Here is a 19681-nt window from a genome sequence, read left to right on the forward strand (position 1 = left end):
TTCAGTCTGGTTTATGATCACCAGGAGAGCCTGGATGAATGTATCACTGGGGCTGATTCAGACCCCCCACCTCTCCCCCAATACTCATGGAGCCTGGGTTGAATCAGCCCGTCTGTGTTTGTGTGTGTCAGTCATCTCACGGTGGAACAGTAAACTGGATGAATGAATACGCTGGTTCCATATTTCACTTTTTTATTTGGAGCTTTCACAGTGGCCATGTTGTTTTTGTGAGTGGTCAGAAACAATGAATTATTTCACGTTGCAATCTGAAGCTGGCAAAGCGTGGCTTAGTGGGTGACAGCCAAACGCACGTCTACCATGGGGGTCTGGTATAAAGGGAGACGAGGTGGGGAGAAGAGAAAAAGAAGAGAGCAGAGAATAAAAACAGAACTGAAGGGGGGAAAAGAGGGAAACGATGATGAGGTGAAAAAAGAGAGGAGAGAGGAGGTGTAGGAGACGAGGCAGCGAGCAAAGGAGTGAAGGAGAAAGAGGGAAAGGGGGAGCCAGGCTGTCGTGGAGCGCTGCCAGCCGTCTGTGTGGTCCATGCGTTCCAGCCCGGAGGAAGCTAGCCAGGCAAGGGAAGGGCACACACACACACGCGCACACACAAAATTCCCAAAGGCGATACATTTATTGAATGCAAACACACTTTATACACATTTGTACAATACTGTACAAAGTTTAAAGAGCACCAGCGCGCACACACACGCCACCCACCAAACGCACACACACACACAGAGTTTAGCTCATGTGTGGCTTTCAGACAGGCTCCTTCTGCACCTCTCTGCTCGCATTAACGTCTTTTGATTCAGAACAGGGGAGAACAAATCCATCTGAGATGTTTTTGTCGCATCTCGGGGCCAAACAAACCCAGACTCTGTCTCGTTATCTTTATATCTCCTTATGATTCACTTCTGCCTCCCTTTCTCGCTCTCCATTCTTCTGTTGTCTTCTTTGTCTCTCCCTCCCACTGGATTATTTTGTTCTTTAGACGCCTTGGCACGTCTTCAAGGGACTTCATAAGACATTCAAGTGACTGGCCGCCTCTAGAAAAGCCTGAAGTATTTCTTTTCTTTTTTCCCTCTGCCCTTTTCCCCACCTTCCTACTCTGTTCATCGTTCATTTCATTGCCTTTTTTTCCCTCCTGATGTTTGGATGACTTTTATTTGTTCAGCTACCATTGTAAAAGCTGTTTCAAGTGTGGCTGTAGCCGATAGGTGAATCTTCTGAAATCCTCTTTAATTACTTGGATGATGAACAAAAGAACACTGCTTCAGTTACTGCTTAAGGCAGTAACTGAAAGGGTACAATAATCCAGACACGTAGAGGGCTTCATTCCTGAACATAATTCAAGGATATTAAATGGTATCTGTCTGACATCATTTGAATTTAACGGTTTAATGCAAATGGCACTTTAGCACTTACTGTACAAGCCCCTGCAATGGCATTTGTAGGTGTGTAATATATAAATGTTTGGAGGCATTTTTTTGTATCATTATATCCAACAGTAGGCACTACATTTTGCGTATTAACCCAGCTGAGAGTGTGCCAGACAAGAACCAATCACAGAGAAGCTCACAACACAGCAATATTGACACAAGCTGCCCACAGGAATCACAATAAGGTGATAAAGAAAAGAAACCACTAAAAATGAAAGAGCAGCAAATCTGTGTCAGAGTGTGTCTGCGATCGCTTTATTTTCAGTTTTAATAAAGTGTCAGTTCATTTTATTACAAAATAGCAACTCTTTTGTTGGCTGTTATTTTCTCCGTGTTCTTTACTGTAAATTAAGTATCACTCATTCAGTTTAAACTCATTAATTTAATAAGCTCCACAACAAAATGTCACCAAGTAGTAACACTGCAAATTAAGTGACATGTTTTTGTTTCCCTATCAATCATGCACCACTCCTAATGCCAAAGTCCTGAGTCATCTTTTTCCAGCTAAACTGAAACGTACGAGGTTTTAATGAAGATTATCTTGTCCAAGAGAAATAATCAAATTATATATATTAGAGTAAGCAGCTTTTTATTCTGGATATTCCTAATCCAGATTTGTGAAAACAATGATGGAACTTTTGCCGTGAGGACTCCCCAGCTTTGGAATTCCTGGTTAGGAAAGCCAGCGTTGATTTTCCTGTTTTGGGGGTATATATATATATATATATATATTTGTAAAAATGTTTTTTAAAATCATTTATTTCATAATATTATTGAAAATATGCACACACTCTTGTCTTCAGTTTTACTCTGCAAAGCACCAAGTAGCTGCAAGTTAAGTTATTATCATCAAGTACATAGAGAAGCATAACTCCATATGGAAGTATTGTGCATCTAAGTGTGTGTGAGAGTGTGTGTGTGTTGCACGAGTTTGGCTTGGCAGACAGGTCTCCTGAACCACTAATATTGTCTGCAGGCTTGTAAGTACCATGGCTTCTTCACCAGACTTGTTAACACCCTGACCAAACCTGAACCAAAACACGACCCCGTCCCCATGCCCAGAACCCCCGAGACCATACGGCTTCAAACCCCATAGTGCAGAGACGGGCCTGACCGCTAACCTCCACTGCTGACACACAACATTCGCGCACACACACCAAGTTATGAGAAATAACCACCGTGTTACGCCACAGCAAGACACAGTATGTGTAATGCCACAATGGTTTTTGTCACCCTCTGTGCTTGTCTGTCATCAATTAACTATAATGAGAATAGTGGGTTTGGACAGAAAGGCTTGTATATTGCGTTAATACGGCTCGGCTATTATCACTCAGGAAGTTTGTCTCAGCTGGCCACAGCCACCGTCAGGAGCAGCTGAAAGGAGACAGAACCACCTATAAAAGCATATTGGTTTAAACAACCACTCCCTGTCTATTAGCTCAAAATGACATTTAATGAGACCTATTAGCTCTGCTCCAAATCAGCACTGTGGCTACACTAGACTAATGACACCAATAACACACATTCTGCAAACCATGTCATGTGGGGGCACACCAGCAGACACAGGCGCTGCGAGAAACGCACGTGAGCAAACGGATACGCACATCTGCATGTGAGAGCACACACGGGCGCATGTATACACACAGTCGATGAGTCGTCTGTGCGGTGGCAAACCACAGGTTAACCAAGAGCTGTCAAGCGATTAAGCACAATACGAGCCACAAAAACCAAGTTAGCCTCCCGCTAATGACACAGTGGCCAGAGGGACCTGACTAACCACTTACCATACACACACACACACACACACACACACACACACACACACACACACACACACACACACACACACACACACACACACGCACACTGTAAACCTCTGAGGAAAATTGTACCACAGATCTTTATACTTGGGCCTCGCTGATTTTCGTCACCGACCACGCAATTAATTAACTAAGGCTCGGGTCCACAGTTCAGAGATGTGTGCCTTACTGAGTCACAGGGGTGGTCCTACTGATATTAGACAAGGGAGCGCTGGGAAAATGACATCCCTCAGGAACACTCATATGGCTACCATAAGGAGCATCAAACAAGTTAACACAAAATCTACTTCCTGAATGAGACACCCACAACCAGGCAAACAATTATACGGTTAGAAAAAAAGTTAACAGAAGCATAAAGAATATTTGGACATTTGAACTTTTATGTCAGGAACCGGCTGAAATCTTCTGCTATTGTCAACTTATTTTCCAGGAGGAAAACAAACAAACAAAAAATGCCCCACAGTGTTTTCAAAGAGGAGGGCCACAAAGGGCTAGTGTATGTCAACTTTAAGATAGCCTACTGTTCCATCTCTGAGTGCAACCCTCCCTGGTGGGGCCTGGCTATACCACAGGCCTCCTAATTATCCACTCGTTTAACACAAAATAGAGCCGTAATGGCCAACAAAGCCCCCCCATACCCCCTCCCAGCGTCTCAATGAAGCGTTCACAGATAGAATCACAGTTTTGGAGACAGTCACTGCTCTCAGCTCAGAGTCTCTGCGCTGAAAACCTGGAGGAGGGGGAGGCTCTGTGGAGAGGGCACATGTGTGTTTTGCCACCCTCCGACCTCGACTTAATGACCCCTGAGAGGGAGACGTGTTCTGGCTGTAGTTTCTGGGTAAATTACACCACCACTGTAATTCTGACCACTTAGCAGCAAAGGAAAGAAGTTCAGGGGTTATGCATGATGACATAGTCTTTATTGCTTAAATTACTGTCCTGAGACTGAAGTTGGAACATGCAAACTCTAGCTTTATGTTTTTTTACTCAGGCTAAATAGAAGAAAAAACAATGCCTGTGAGAGTGAAGTCTTGTGCCAGTGTACCCTCACCTGATCAGGTCTCTAGCTTAAAGACTCGCTTCTCGTGTGTTCAGGCTTCTGGACACAAATCTAAGACGGCAGCTCTGCTGAGGCCGCACCGAGCTTTTCTAAACAAATTCACTTCCGACTCCCATCTGCTCGCCACCAAATAACAGGACTTGTTTGAAAGTCATCTGGGGGGGTGGGACAGCAGATGCACAGGAAATGCTTTTGATCAAACAAGATGGCTCGAGAGCGAGAACGGATGGTGGGGAAAAGTGGGCGTGAGCGTGAGTACATGTGCGTTTGAGGACAAGCATATGCCTTTGTTTCAGGGCGCATGTTGATGAGCGCTGAATGTCGAGTGTGTGAGGCATTTTTTGGCACCACAGGCAGGTTTCCTACAACGAGAGACTGATGGTGGTACTAATCCTAGTGTCTCCTGGCTCCTCTGTGTCTCTGTGTGTCCTGGTGCCATATGTGACAGGACAGGCGGGGTGAGTTGTTTGCGATGTGATATTGTTCATTGAGACGCCATGAGATGAGAATATGCTTTTTTTTTTATGAATAGGGAGGAGGGTTGTGGAAACAGCTGCATGCCAGACCAGTTGGCACTGTTGGCTATAGTAAAGTTTTTTTTTCCCTCCTCAGTTGTTTTTATATGGCCCATTAAAATGAGCTGATGCTAGCACTCTGCTACCCCGCGTACCCTCTGAGGAATACGTTGCCTCACATTTTATTTCTCTTCTGTCTCTCAAAGTGTCACATGGGAGGCTAGACTGCTTTGTGAGAAGTCTTTAAGTGATTGCTAATTAACACAATTTAGAACCTTTTCCTGTAAACCTTTTCTTTTTTGTTAATTTCCTCGTTTTATTAGTGTCATCATTTAAGCCGGACGTTCGACTCTGTTTGCTGGCTGGACACATAGCTCAGTTAAAGGGCACTCCACTGAGTTTGCATATCAAGAATAGGTGAAGAACTATGTAAAAGTTGAGAAGTATTTTCCACAGTTAGCTCCCTGATATTATCATCATCACATATATGAGCTAGAATCTGATCCCACATAACACGATGGGATTCTACTTATTCTAATGAAAAAGTAGAATCCCATATTTGAAAGCTTGCAAATTGGCAAATTGAAAGAAGACTTAGGATGCTTCCTTGTGTGTGTGCACTTATTTTCATACTGTACTGCTTGTGCGTGCATTGGTACTCACTCCTGGGCTCACGAGGTCCGTCCACGGTGACCTTTATGGCTCGGTGGTAAGTGGCCACTTGTGGCGGGTTGGTGAATACTGTGATTGTCAGAGTGAAGCTCTTGCCTGTAGTGACATCAAGCAACATCAAATGACAATTGAGACAATGGCTAGTATTCATCTCTACAACATCCCCAAGTCACAAGTGTGGTTGTGATCACATAATAGCCAATACAAACTGGGGAAGAAACGACTTCGAGAGGATTAACAACAGACAACATTGGCTGTTTGAGAGGGTCTATTTAGGTCCTTTGGCAGAGTCTAAATGGAAGACTGACTGCAGGAGCCAGTATCGTGTTATCCAGAATTTCTAATGCTTTGTGAGTGGGCGAGAGGCATTTTAATAGTCACTTCCTTTCTCGATAATCCCCAGCAGTTGCTGCCTTGGGGTTGAGTGTTTGTCTGTGCAAGTGTATGCGTCCCTATGTGCATGGATGAGGAATGCTATGAATCAGAGTCCAACAGCCAAGTCAGCAGGAACAGTAATATCTGAGGTATGCAGACGCAATGAGTAACCATGGCTACACGTTGGAAACAGGAAGCGGGGGTAGCAACTCATCCGAGCCCCTGTCTATTCATCCATACACCTGTGTGTGCCATCCCCTCTTCCATTCTGAGCCCCAGCTAAGTGTAAACATGCTTTTCAAAGATCAGATAGCAGTCAGACAGAGGAGATGCAACAGGCGTCCCTCATACCCGTTTCAAGGTGCATGTGGGTGTTCCCGACCAAGAACCCCAGAGGGTTACTTCAACGATATCAGGTGTGGTATTTGGAAAGATTAGCTCTATGATTGCAATCAATTAATGACTTAAGTGGTTGTGAACAGTTTCAACATAAAAATTGACCACAATTCATGGATAAACTGTAGAAAATAGCAACTAAAAGGAATTTCTAAATAACTGGAACACATAAACTAATGCTAGCTAGGGTTAAGAGTTGAAATTATTAGCTGACAGTAAGGATAAACAAATGATATCACTAGCTCAACACAGTGGATACTAAGGATGCACCGGTACATCACCAAAATACTGGTACGGACCTTTGACTTTGTTGATATATTGTTACATATAAATAAAGTGACACATACTGATGATCTATGATACAGTGGGGCATCTTGTGCATTGTGTTCCTGCTTCACTGCTGTTAAAGCTGCTGTCATCTCTTAATTGTGATCCTGTTCGTGCTTCCTGTCAAGGTAAGGTTGTACGCTATGACGCTATTAATTTTAATGATGTTATCAGCGATATCTGAGACCTCTGAACTAGCCGTCCTGTGCATCTGTGCTATCATCATACAGAGGCACCACGTCAGCCCTGTAACCATCAATCCTTGTGCATCTTTGTTCTCTCTCTCTTATTCTCCCGTGCATGACTTTCAGCTATCTAACATCCTATCAGTTCACTTCGCTTGTACTTATCTGTCATTGCAGGGTATTCATTTCAGACACCTCGTAGTCTGATCTCCCCTGGCTCCTATGTCACTTCCTGTTACTAGATTCTTTGTTACAGCAAAGGGACGCACGCAAGGTCTCTGTGGCAACAGGTCAAACCCAAATGCCTCGTTGTCTCCTCTTAAAACTCTGTCACTCCTCGGCCCTCCTGACTGCTCTGCTTCCTCCCCTTTTTGACAGCTACAACAGAGAAGGAAACCGGGAGGAAAAGTTGCTGGTGGAGCTGCTGACAGCACTTATCACCATCAACTTACGACAGGCGACTTTTTTTCTGTGAGATTTGTACAAAAAATAAAATAGTTACAGAAAGCACGGCGAGTGCAAGAGCACATCAGGAGACCCAAACGTACATGATTTACCGACATGACAGTAAATGATGCAAATAGTCACTTTCGTGATGCCAAACATTTGAAGAATGCCATTGGACTTAATAGGCGCGCTTCTCTGCCTGACAGCGTGAAGATATGCGCAGAGAGTGATCAGCCGTAGAGCTGCAGCACCACCCAACATGTTTATGAGCCTGAACTGAGCTGGGTCATATCAGGTGAAAAGGAAGAAAAAAAAAAAGCCTGTGAGTTTGATAAGTATTTCTTGTTATCAGATTCTCGCTTTTTAATGTGGCTGACACTGGAGAGCTGCGCATTTCTATCTTTGCACAGTTTGTTTCTCAATCTAAAAATCACAAGTACGAAAAAGCAACTCGTCTGGATTAAAGGATAGAAAAACATATCGAGAAGTATCGTTTCAAGGGAAAGAAAGGGGGGAGCAACACGCTTCACCACTCGGGCTCTGCGAGATGGGTGGTGGGATTTGAGTCTGGAGTCAGAGAGATCATTATGTGGTTGCCACGTAGTGAATGTGGCCACTAATCCACACCACTGAACCTAATAGCTACTACTGTGTTGTAGTGAAAGGAGCACAGAGAAAGTTCCAGGCCTCACCTCTGCCGCTGCGGCCCACAAAACGGAGGTCATTGAAACGTGCTACTTGGTTCTTCATCACACCTGAGGCGTTCCGCAGCTCAGCGGAGTAGTTCTCATCGTTGCCCGCCATTACGGTGACAACGGTCCCATCAGGTATATCTCCCAGGGCTACCACCTGTTAGAAGCACAAAAGTTCTCCTTTCAAAATTTCAATCTGACGTAAGCTACATTATATTCCACTGCTCCTGTGGGGGGAAAGATTTTACTTTAAATATCAGAAGCTGTGGGAAAACAAAAACATTATCGTCTTCTCAGTTTTGACTATTCAAAGCTTGTCTAGACTCATCATTTTACATCCTGCCATCCTCCTACAAATTAGGTTGATAAATGGATTTAATTTTAATGCCTCGAAGCAGCCTGATATCATGATGAATGTCCTCAGTTGAATCATGTAAAATGCAGTCTTTCAAAACAAAAGCGCCAAGGCCTCGTGTTATCATTTAGATTCTTGGATGCAGATGAAAGAGGATAAGTAAGGCCACAGAAGTGGAATAATTACAGAGCTGTAGTTATAAGAACGGTTAAATAACACTTATATTTAAAAAGTGTCACATTTGATTTGGAGCCATGGCTGTAGCTACAAATTTCCACTTGAGAGTGTCTTTGATCTGCCGTTTAAATAATACCTGTCAAGTAATTAACAGAGGCTTTTCTTTGCAATATCATGCAAGCCAAAAACAAAGAGAAAAAAAGGAACAAAAATAGGCCAAATACACAAAAGCATTATTCTTTGGAGCATTAGAAATATATTTTTCTGATTCGGAGTATTAAAAGCTTGAGGAAAATGAAAATGTACAGACTAACTAAATGTAGACAACATGCTGTAATGTTTATTAAATAATTTTCACATTTGATGCAAATTGTCAAAAAGAGAAATATCCAATACAATGAAGTCTTTGTTGCTTATTTCACTGGATGGGAAGTTGCTTTAAAAGGCTTGTATATTGTATTAAACTAATTCACAACATTTTCTGATTCTCGGAAATAAATATTATAATGATTTATTTTAAACGCAAGATGAAAACAATATGCACATGTGGCTCCTTTCTTCCAGACGCTGACTCATTTTCCTACAATTAAAACCGTCAGACTAATGCCCTTAAACTTCAATAATATTATTTTTTTATGCATTTCCTGACTATAATTTATTTTTAATGTCACAGTAATAACTTCCGGATTCTGCATGTTTACATTAATAGCCATTAAGGCTTGGAAACTCAAAGAAAAAGCTTAAGAGATAAAGAGGTAAATAATCGAGTGAGAGAAGGTTTTTAAAAATCTGAACTTCTCATCTAACGTTGTTAAAATGTCTTCAGAGAAAGATGACGCGTTTATTGTTGTTCAAAATCAGCTTTGGGCTTCATTTGGTAGTTTTTTTCTAGCAGTGAGCCATGATAGCCATCAAAAGTCGCTTTATTCGTTCAGCAGCGCAGCGCTGAGTCGGGACTCACCTTAAAAGCGACGGGTAGAGTCTTGTTGCACCGCCAGTGGGAGGGCAGGACCGAGCAGAGAAAGTTGGGGCTGTCGGTCCTCACTAGCTCGGCCGGGTGGTCCGCGATGATCTCGGCCATACTGCGGTTTTCGTGGGGGCGCAGTCTTGGCACCGCCGCCGCTGCGTCCGGCTGCCCGGCTGGAGAGCTCACATCGTTCATCTTTCCTGGGACCGGCTGGAGGCTACTGGACGGCGGACTGAACCTCCGACTGGCGCTGGGATCTACGGGAATTCGCATCACAACAGCGTGGATTATCAGAAAAGGCACCAAAGGCTCTCCGGCTGCTCTCTTTCTTTCTCTCTCTCACACAGGGAGAAACTCAGGAGCGTGCGCCGCTGCTCGCTGAACCTCAGCGCGCCTGCCAATGGAAAATGGGACTCGAGTGAGCGCACACCGCGTTTCAAAACCCTCTCCACTACAAACTTTAGTGGTCGCCTTCAAACGACATAAAATAGACTTCTCCAGCAAGAAAAACAACCCTTAAAAAAGTTGATGATGCTTTAAATGACAAGTTCTTTTTTTTCTTTCTTTCTTTTTCAAACTCCTCGGTGGAAGAGTCCATGTGCCATAACGCTGGCGTAGTTGCTCATGTGCGGATATAAATAACATCAAATAAATGTCCGAGCTCGTAATAGGCTATACAATTACAAAAAAAGCACGTCTAAAATGGAACAGCAGACCCAGATGCTCAAAAAACGAAAAGTTTTTTGTCTGTCTCCCTTTAGTGAAAAGTCAAAGCGCAGCTCCAGGTGCGTCATTGAAGTCTTTGTGCCAAACTGAAAGGCTTTCTGAAAGTCCGCAGGCTATGTACACACAAAAAACCTTTCAAAGTCAAAGGGATAAGCTTTAACAATACTTTACAGGGTTATTTACAATCCCGCGACGCCTGCAAATTCAACATATTTTTCTGTTAAGTCTTCCGGCCGTGCCGCTGATTTTGTGTAGGGTTAAAAAAAAAAGGTTTAAAGACGTTTGAAGAGAAAAAAAACTATCGCCGGTGAGATGAAGGAGGCGGAAAAACGAATCCCGGTTTTGTAGCCGTAAATGCGGTTAGTGTTTGGAGGCCGGGGTTTCCCGTGCTCAGGCTTTTTGTGGTTTATATAGCTCGAGCGCCCAGCAATTATTGCGCTGATGCGACTCCAACACGTGGTGTCTGGAGTCAGATGCATTCCCTCCGCCATAATCTATCACGCCTATATAGACTGCCGGACAGATCTCCCTGTAAATGGCCATAACTTCATGAAAGACACGTGGAGCTGCGTTTCACGCCTGTCTCTTACCTACATTTCAAAGTTTGCTCACAGCCTATACCGTACGTACCGACATGTTACCGCTCCCCTGGACCATCAGCGCGCTCCTAACAGCGGAGGTGCTCATTTTCAGTCAGCAACGCGCACATCAGTCCATCAGACCGTGTAGTGTTACCGCCGTGTCCTGACCGTAAACGGCTCACAGACGCGTTCAGAGAGAGCCGAGCCGCGGCGAGAAGCGAGTTACACTCCATAAGGTATAGGAGTGAGTGAGTCACCGGAGAGCGGTGAGTCAGGTAGAGGCGCAGGGGTAGAGTTTCACTCGGTCACAGGGGAGAGCTGTTGTGCAGGTGTACAGGTATTCTACTTTACAGGGGCTTTAATTTATGTTTATCCATCCACGTGGCCGCCCTGTGAACCGACTGCGCGTTTGGGAAAGGCATTTATGGAAAATCCAACTTCAACAGTTTCTGTGCCTCATACAACTTGTTAAATCTATTACACGGTCGTTTTATTACACATAGACCGAAAATAAACGATCTATCTATATAAGCAGCACCAAAATGAGACTCCTTGCGTAATTACGCACAACTTAAAATGTATTTGCATATTTCAAAACGAGATCACATACCGAGTAGTCCATTTGACGCAGCTTTTATTTCCTACTTTGACACACTTATTGTACTTTACTACAACACTACATTATTTAACCCGTTTTCTTATTTAATTGCAGAATGTGTGAGACACAAAAACGCCGAACGGCTGTAAATTTAGCCAACAGTGTATCAAATTGTAAAAACCAGCTCAATGTCAGCCAACAGCAAAACACTGCTTACACATGTATGCATCCTTAAAGATAACCCGGTAATTTACAACAGAGGAACTCTCACAGGAGCCACTTTTCAGCTTTAGAAATGCTGAAACCTTCAGTTGATTTTTCGGCACTTGCGGTTTTTATTTTCGCAGCTGCTGTTTTTTGAAACTCAGAAAATGAATGAAAATAATTCTCAAGAATATTTAACACAACAAAAATAGTAGATCTGCAACTCATGACATAAAAATCATGCATTTTTTAAAAGCCTTATTTTTTTTAAAAAACAAAACAAAAAGTGCTACATACATCCTTACATCATAACAAAACAGAACAAATAAATTAAAATAAATAAAAATCACACTTTAACTTTTATGGCTGACATACTCTTTATGCCTGCTGCACTGAAAACAGTGAGAGGGCCTACTTAGCTTGTCCCTCTTGTGTCTACTGTAGAGGGCATCATTTACCCTCTGTGAGCCTCTATATCTCAGCCGGCACTCATCACCCACCCCACCCTCAGCCCTGATTACCCATCGGTCTCCCAATGAGACTTTTCTGGATGCCACATCACACATCAGCATGTGTACTGCCACTCTGTGTTCCATTTCCATTGCTCCCAAACAGGCTTTTATTGCAGTGAGTCTTTAAGACAAAGAGCTTTGATACTCCAGGCCTGTTTCAAAATAAATGGGACAAGTGGGAGGCACAGCTGTTGGGTTATTTGGATCCAGTCAGAGCCTTTGTAGCTTGTTTTTATGTTGTAAAGTTAGATGCAGTTTTATATACTTTGCTAAAGATTGCAGTGTTGTAAGAGAAATAATGTAATTCACCGTACACTACAGCCCGAGCGCTTGAAATAAGTCAAGTTCTTAAGTTTCACAAGCAAGTATGTGTGCACATATACATGTCTATTAAGTTGTGTGTGAGTGTGAGGATGTGGGAGGAATATATATATATAATGTCTGAAAGCACTGACACGCATCTGGCACCTCGTCATGTGGACGGAGGAGGGGGGGGGCGAGTGATTGAGTTACGCTTCCCTTCTGTGTGCCCCAAACACCAGAAATATGGTTCACATTGTCCAACATTCTCAAAGATCATCTAACAATTCATGGATGGATAAATGTGAATAGTAGTAATTAAATCTGTAATAGTGATAAACATGGACTTGCAGGAACCATGGAGCCGGTTATCCCAACAGAGTTAAGTTTCAGCTCTGATAATATCGCTTTTTTATCGTTGAGTAAATGTAGAGTAATGTGGAAAACACCCTTAATGTTGTAGTGGAATCTAGTTTAGGAAATTTAAAGGAGGGGGGCCAATTTCATGCCATCAGCCAAATCAGCCTTATTACTTTAAATCCTGACTTAAATTTGAAGTGGAACTGTCAATGTGCACGTTCTATGAATAACAGACCCTTTAATGAGAACATTACACAAACTCACCAACTTTTCTAAGTCAAACTAATCATGCCTAAATTTAGATTTGCTGCACTCTGTTATTGTCCCATCAGAGGCAACGTAATTTTCCCGGCCCAACCCCAGGGCCCCAAACAGCCCCCCCCCCCCTCCCTACCTAGCCGTGCTTTAAACTCTGACAAGCTCAGCTCATCAAAGAGTGTTTGTCCCATCTGACTCCGCTTTGCTTCTCCGCTGCACATCCAGCATCTGTCTTCCAGCTCCCTACAGGATACGGTCCACACTCATACAGCGCGAGGGCTTTTTACCGTCTGGCTCTCTGTCATTCAGAGGTATTGGGCAAAATCTGCACAAGTTCAAAACGTTTGATGTTCCAGAGATGTGACGGAAAGATGGCGTTAATGTGCCAGAATAATCCGTTCAATAAAAAAAGAACATACCATGCCTACCAAAATAACATTTTAGGAACCCGACAACTTTTGATTAAATGCGAATGCTGGAAGGTTTCGGGCAGAATTGGCCTTTTAAGGATACTCCGCTGATCCTCCTCAGCATAAACTGATTTCATATGATGTAGTAATGAATCTAGCATAAAGCCGTTTAGCTTTTCAGTGGTTCTGCTGCTTGCCTGGTGCACAGCTGGATCGTCTCTCTCAGCTCTGGTATTATTCATCTACTGTGTTACACTGGCTTGGAGTCACTGCACAGTAGGAGAAGTCACTAACAGTGAGGAACCACAGTATAGCACATCGAGCAGGATGTGCGTTTTATGATTTATGGTAATATTGTATTTCGGCAGCTCAGTTTCAATTATTTGTTTTCAATAAAAATCAAACTTAGCTGACATTCTCTTGACTAATTTTCCTGTCGAGATATCAAGCGAGTAATAAAAGTTTCTGTTCTCGTTCCCACTTGGAATGACAAAGAGTGTGTGAACCGCTAATATGTGCACACATCCACCGCCTATAATGTTGTCAGCAAACGAACTGCGCAAAAGCTTCTCCCGGCGCGTCTGTGACCTTCACATCTCCCTCGCTGTTTGACATTCAAAGGGACGCATTCAGACACGTACTTACGAGGCGCGCGTATCCTCGCTGTGAACAACACCTCATTAAGGAAGATGACAAGACACAGGGCTCAGTGTTTCAGCTAGAAATGTGTGTAAACTTTCCAGTTTAAGCAGGAAACAACCAACTATGAAAATACGCTCACTTTTAGCTTTCTTAGAAAAATAATTTGTAACATTACGGTCATATAGCCTCACTCTTTCGCTTCTTCATAAGCATATACTGTACTCTCATCCAAGAGGAAAAGCACAGCCACTTAAGACTCGGGATTAAGACTCCATTTCACAGTGCTGCATTTTTCAAGACACTTAATTATAGCCTTCTAGAGGAGCGCAGTGACGAGGCCCAGGCTTTTTCAGCTCTAACGGGATGTTTCCATGTTTGGCAGGCCACCAGCCAAATGGCCTGCCAGCAAGCCAATCAGAGAGCCCACCAGGCTCTGCAACAAAGCAGCCAGAGATCCAGCACACGATCCAATCGACCAAACCGACCCGGAGAACAGGCATGTAGCTGCAGAACCAACTAAACTAGTGGGCCGGTTAGTTAGCCAGCAGAGGAGGATGACGACGGACAGAAACTTTGTTCCTTGTGACCTCATCGACACAACCTCAGCGACTCACATCCCAGCGCTGATCCCAGATCATAGCTAAGCCCTTAATGACTGTTTGTGATCGAGGCCGTGACATCACTGTAAACTGTTAGGACGAGGACAGCACGTTCTGTGGTGTGTGAGTGTGTGTTTGTGCGTGTCTCTATGCAACTGCCTTCACAGAGAGCAAACCCAAAATACATTAAACTCTGAGAAAGCCGGACCGGCGACTGCGCCCTCGAAGTCTTACATATGTATACATGCGCTTCGCTGAGGGGTACAGAAAGTTGTCTGATATTTTTGCTCAGTTTTTGAAATGGCACGGAGCAGCGTGGAAAGAGATGGAGACACGGAGGGGGCGGCTGCTCGCTGCTTGTGGCAGGAGGGTAAAGAGGGAGGGAGGGTGGGAGGGGTATAAAGACAATTTCCTCTCTGCTCTTATTGCTCTGACTGTCTGCCGCCTACTGCCTTCACGGAGGTCCCTAATTGAGATCACTTGTACTTAAAAATAGGAACAAAAAAGGAACTTCTGTGGGCTGGAAGATGGAGAGGAGAAAATAAAGCAGCAATATGTGACGAAGGCTGCCATTAAAGAGTCCCAATGATAGATCTGAGTGGGGCGCAGAGCTGAGAACTCTTTCTGCGTCTGCCAGGGAACCTTCAGATGTTGACGTGTCACACACCACCTGCTGTCACTTCGCTTAAACCGTGCATGTGGAAGAGTGTATTTGTAGGTTTTCTGTATGTGCGTGTGTGTGGGTGGGTGTTTGGCTCTTTGATGGGGTAGGGTGACAGTGCCTGTGGCTGAAGCCAAAAACATGCCAAAAAGGGGTACTTCAGTTTTTCCACTTTTACATGCAAGTGTTTGTAGGCATTTCACAGTTTGTCTTTACATTGCTTGCAAAAGAACACTCTCAAAGCCATCAAGCATATCTGGGCAACCCCTCGCCATGCAGCTTGTGTATCATTAGCTATGCTATTATTAGTCTTTCACTTTAATTCAGCCGTTTCACCAATCAAACTCTAGCTGGAGCAGCTTTTCCCAGACTTGGTCCCAGAATGTCCTTAAAGCTGTGCTGGTTTCCCCTTTAAACCGTCTATCACTCAATCAGGTCTGATCCTGCTATTAATCAAACAATGAGCCCCTCTCCTTGGAGACCAGTTTGACAGATTGGCTTGAAGGCAACGCAGCGTATCCAGGAGTGGTACTGGACCACTGCTGGGAACAGGAACCCTGTAAAGAGCGTTTTTCTTGGACCGGGACCTTCTGTAGGTGCTAAAGACAATACAGACACTCGGGCTAGGCCAACATTCCACTTTACACTTTTCCCTTCCTCTGTGTATTTCACTGGTCTACTTCCCCTCTGCAAACTAGCCGGCTAGTATCAAAATATTTATAGTACATCTGCAAGACATGCTGTTCTCATGTATCCAGGCCGTTTAGCCCTGTGTTCATTATGCGAGGTAAAACTAATACCAGATTTACAGGGGGAGATTTCTCTCTGTTCTCCCCGTCCGTGTAGCACGATTGAGGATGATTTATGTGAGGTATGGACGCACAGGCGAGATAGATAGAGTGACTTCATGGCAAGAGGCAAACAGCCTGCAGCCCAGACTAGCACTCGCAGGGGGGGTATTGGCTATCACTTGCCCATTTCCACCCTTTCAGCTGAGTGTAGAGGAAGGTAAGGATGGAAAGGCAGTGGCTGGAAACAGGGGAGGAAAAGGAAGGAGACAGGAGGATGTATGCATGTATGTATATACACAGAGGTGGGGTGGAGGAATGTCCAAGGGAACTGGGTCCAAATTGAGGTACGGGGGTGTAGAAGAGGTCCAGATGGAGGGGGGAAAATTCTGTCATGGATGCTCAATTGCACACAGACATAAACATCTAGCCATAGATCGAGTAAGCCCACGCCTGGATATGTCCCATATACATTTCTTGTTTGGGAGCTTTAGAATTTGTATTAAATATACCGTTTATTTTGCTTGGCTGTCATGGATGGACTTTTAAAGCTCGTGTAGAAAAGCTTAGGACGAAGTTCTGGCATCAATTCGCTTCCTCCTTTTTGGGAGATAATCGACATCAAAACTGTCAGTCAAGTGAATATGTCCAGTGCCGAGACAATAGCCAATCAGATAAAGAGAAAATGAAAACAACAGTAATGGGCAGGCAGCGCGAGCAAGCCACTGCAGTCGGTGTGCGTCGAGAGTGTTTGGATCTCGCTTTTTTTTCCTGATCTCTTCCTGATCGCAGTCCAGCTCGGAGCAGCTCCAAAACACTGAGTCTGAACTCCACAACCTGGAGCAGTACACACCAGTTTAAATTCCAAACCATTCAGATGTCAAAATGGCCCCGGGACGCCTTGGCTTTTGACGTGTAGGATGAGATGTTGCTAAATGACTTAAAGAGTTAAGTTGAATCTGTCACGGCTGATGCAGCTCACTCAGAGATTGGCTTTTGCCTAAAACCTTAGCCTATAATTACACTGAGACTATTAGGCTACTGGTCAGAAATGAGTCACAGAGAGGTGGGGGTGCGGAGAAAAAGAGCCGGGTGGATGGAGTTCACTTTCATAGCTTCCAGCCTGAGATGTCCTTAGACAAAATCAATTCCAGTCATCTTCGGAAAAAAGGGTTCAGCGAAAGAAAGCATCATCAAAGCAAAGGGAAATTTACCAGAAGATAAACGACTATTGTCTGATTATTCGACCTGTGACCCTGTATTTTCCACATACACTCAGAAACGTTGCCTGTTATTCCAGGACGAGGACTTCTCTTCCCCAAGCTGAGACTCTGATGACGCCAGCCTTATAGCGCCTAACTCGAGTCCTAAACAGAGTCTCATCAACTGCTGGGTCCCACAGGGAGCATCAATCACATTGTGAAACACTGTCCTTCAAACACAATCTATTCTGCGGTGTTGCATTATGGCAAAGCTGAGAATGTGAACGTCACACACTTATAAAAAAAATCTCTCTCTGGCAACGGGGCTGCTGGGATGTGGTTTCGAACTGACAATTAAATTGTCCGCTCGGAATACGCTGTCACTCTGGAAACACGAGATTTACGGCGAATAATTTTGAGAGAACTGATCAGCTTAAATATTTGAACCGGATTTTATGGCACCATAGATCACCCTGATACACTCTTGCATCCTCAAGAGGCTTAAAACTGTCCCCAGTAGTTGCAGAACTCATTTACAGGCAATTAAAGAAGCTCCTCTCACTCAGATACGTTTTATGGAAGCCTATCACAAATGAAACCCTGTTTTTGCACTGCTCCTACTAAGAAGGCAAACGTATACATTCACATCGAATATCTACAAAACACAGGGCCTTATCATAAGGCTCCTCGAAGCATACTTCAGGTTACACAAACCAACTTGCAGAAGGAAAGAAAACCTTGGAATCATAAAAGTGATACACAGGGTTAGAAGCTGTAAACATTAAGCCTGTGTTTACATTGCAAGGGATTCTTTTTCATCAGTAATAGCCTCACACTGTGAGCCTGATGATTGGGTAATATTTATTATGAGCCCTTAGGGTGTGCTTCCCTTTCAGCCTCTCTTATGTCTATAAAACCTTTTACCCTTAGCTCAACTGTAGCACAGACAAGCTCCCATTAGAACCTGATTGTATATGGGCTTTAAAGTGTGCTTCTATAATGCCTTTAGTGTGCATAGGTCATGTGCACATGTGCTCATGTGCATGTGTGTGTACCTTATGCGTGCATGTGTGTAGCAGTAAACGGGCTGGCTCGGAGACTCTGGTTAACCAGACTATAATTTGGAGGCCCAGTGAAGACTCCCAGCAGCCTCTCACTGTTTGTTTACCAGAGAGACCAACTCTACTGTTTCTGCTGCATCTGCAGGGTCCTGCAGGAAAAGGGCGTATCTGTCTGGTGGTGTGTGCATAAAAAAAGTGTGGAGGTGTAATTCTGTGCGTAATGAAGAATTCATGTGAAAGTGACAAGAATAGGTCCGTGAACAGGTCGTGTGTGAGCGTTATAAATGCTATGTGAATGATCAGTTTCCTCAAAATTCCCACTGTGCTTATTTTTCAAAGAACCAGGGCCCCGACTAAGCTGAAGAACTTTCAACAACCCTCCCTGTCCTTTCTTCCTCGTGCATCTTAAAGCTACAGTAAATCAATGCAAGAATATACATTCACTACTCCTTCTATTCTGAAATGGCAGCTTTGTCATAAATAAGAAAACAAAAAAAGAGCCAAACTTTGCTAAAAAAGCACCCTTGCATTAAAAAGGGTTTGTCAGCAAAAAATGACTGCTATTTTTGTTTGTGCTGAGGGTAATTCTCCTGAGACTAAACTGCTCGCTTTGTGTCCCATTTGGGCTTTTTTCACCCCCACCAACCCTCCTCCAAAGCAGGAATAAAAAGAAAACAATGCAATTCAAAAGACCAGAGCTCCCAGCCTGTCATTTAGCTGTAACTTTGAATTGTCTTTGCTCCCTGTGTGAGCTGTTTTCTTTCACACGCATGCACACACACACACACACACACACACACACGCTGAGTTGTTGCAGCATCCTAAAATTTCATCATGAGAGAGGAAGAAACACCGAGGAGAGCAACTTTCAAAATATCACTCTAATAAAATATTCCAGCTCCTCTGGGATCCTCCTTTGCTCGTTCAGCATCAGGAGAAGTGAAGTGGAAAAGGCCTGTTATTGGTCTGTTTCCTTTGGGGAAAGACACCAAACGGGCTGAACAGAGCAACAGCTGAAGGAAAACTTTTAACTGCGACAACAAAATGAACTACAGACGACTGTAAGGGAGCAGCTGTCTGGGTGAGTGACAGGATTCGAGCCTGCTCCGGTGAGGATCAGACACCATGTATGTATATAGACTTTGATCAGACGCCGCTGCTTGTCGGAGCGCCGTGATCGGATTGAATGTGTGTAAACTGGAACAGCTCAGGGATCAACGTAAACACAGCAGCTATGTTCTCAAAAAGATGTCACAGGAAAGTCCTTTGAAACAACCTGAAATGTAACGTAGGGGATTTCTGCACTGCTGTTCCAGCAGAAATTGTTCGAAACTTTCCCACCTTTGCTTTTT

The 19681-nt window shown here is 43.9% G+C and overlaps 1 protein-coding gene across 7 annotated transcripts in view; it reads right to left on the bottom strand.

Moving 5' to 3' along the window:
* runx2b (RUNX family transcription factor 2b) overlaps positions 1–19681 on the bottom strand; it is a 138166-nt gene that overhangs the window by 12234 nt on the left and 106251 nt on the right. For 6 of the 7 annotated variants that reach the window (XM_026194191.1, XM_026194193.1, XM_026194190.1 and 3 more), the window contains 3 exons: positions 9422–9684; positions 7929–8085; positions 5498–5602 (listed from right to left, as the gene is read on the bottom strand). In XM_026194191.1, the coding sequence (XP_026049976.1) occupies positions 5498–5602; positions 7929–8085; positions 9422–9684 (525 nt within the window). Of the gene's footprint in view, positions 1–5497; positions 5603–7928; positions 8086–9421; positions 9685–10783; positions 11676–19681 lie in introns of those variants that run through there. The other variant, XM_026194197.1, reaches the window with a different exon arrangement.

This window comes from Astatotilapia calliptera, chromosome 15 (genome assembly GCF_900246225.1).
Source record: "Astatotilapia calliptera chromosome 15, fAstCal1.2, whole genome shotgun sequence".
Classification (NCBI taxonomy): Eukaryota; Metazoa; Chordata; class Actinopteri; order Cichliformes; family Cichlidae; genus Astatotilapia; species Astatotilapia calliptera.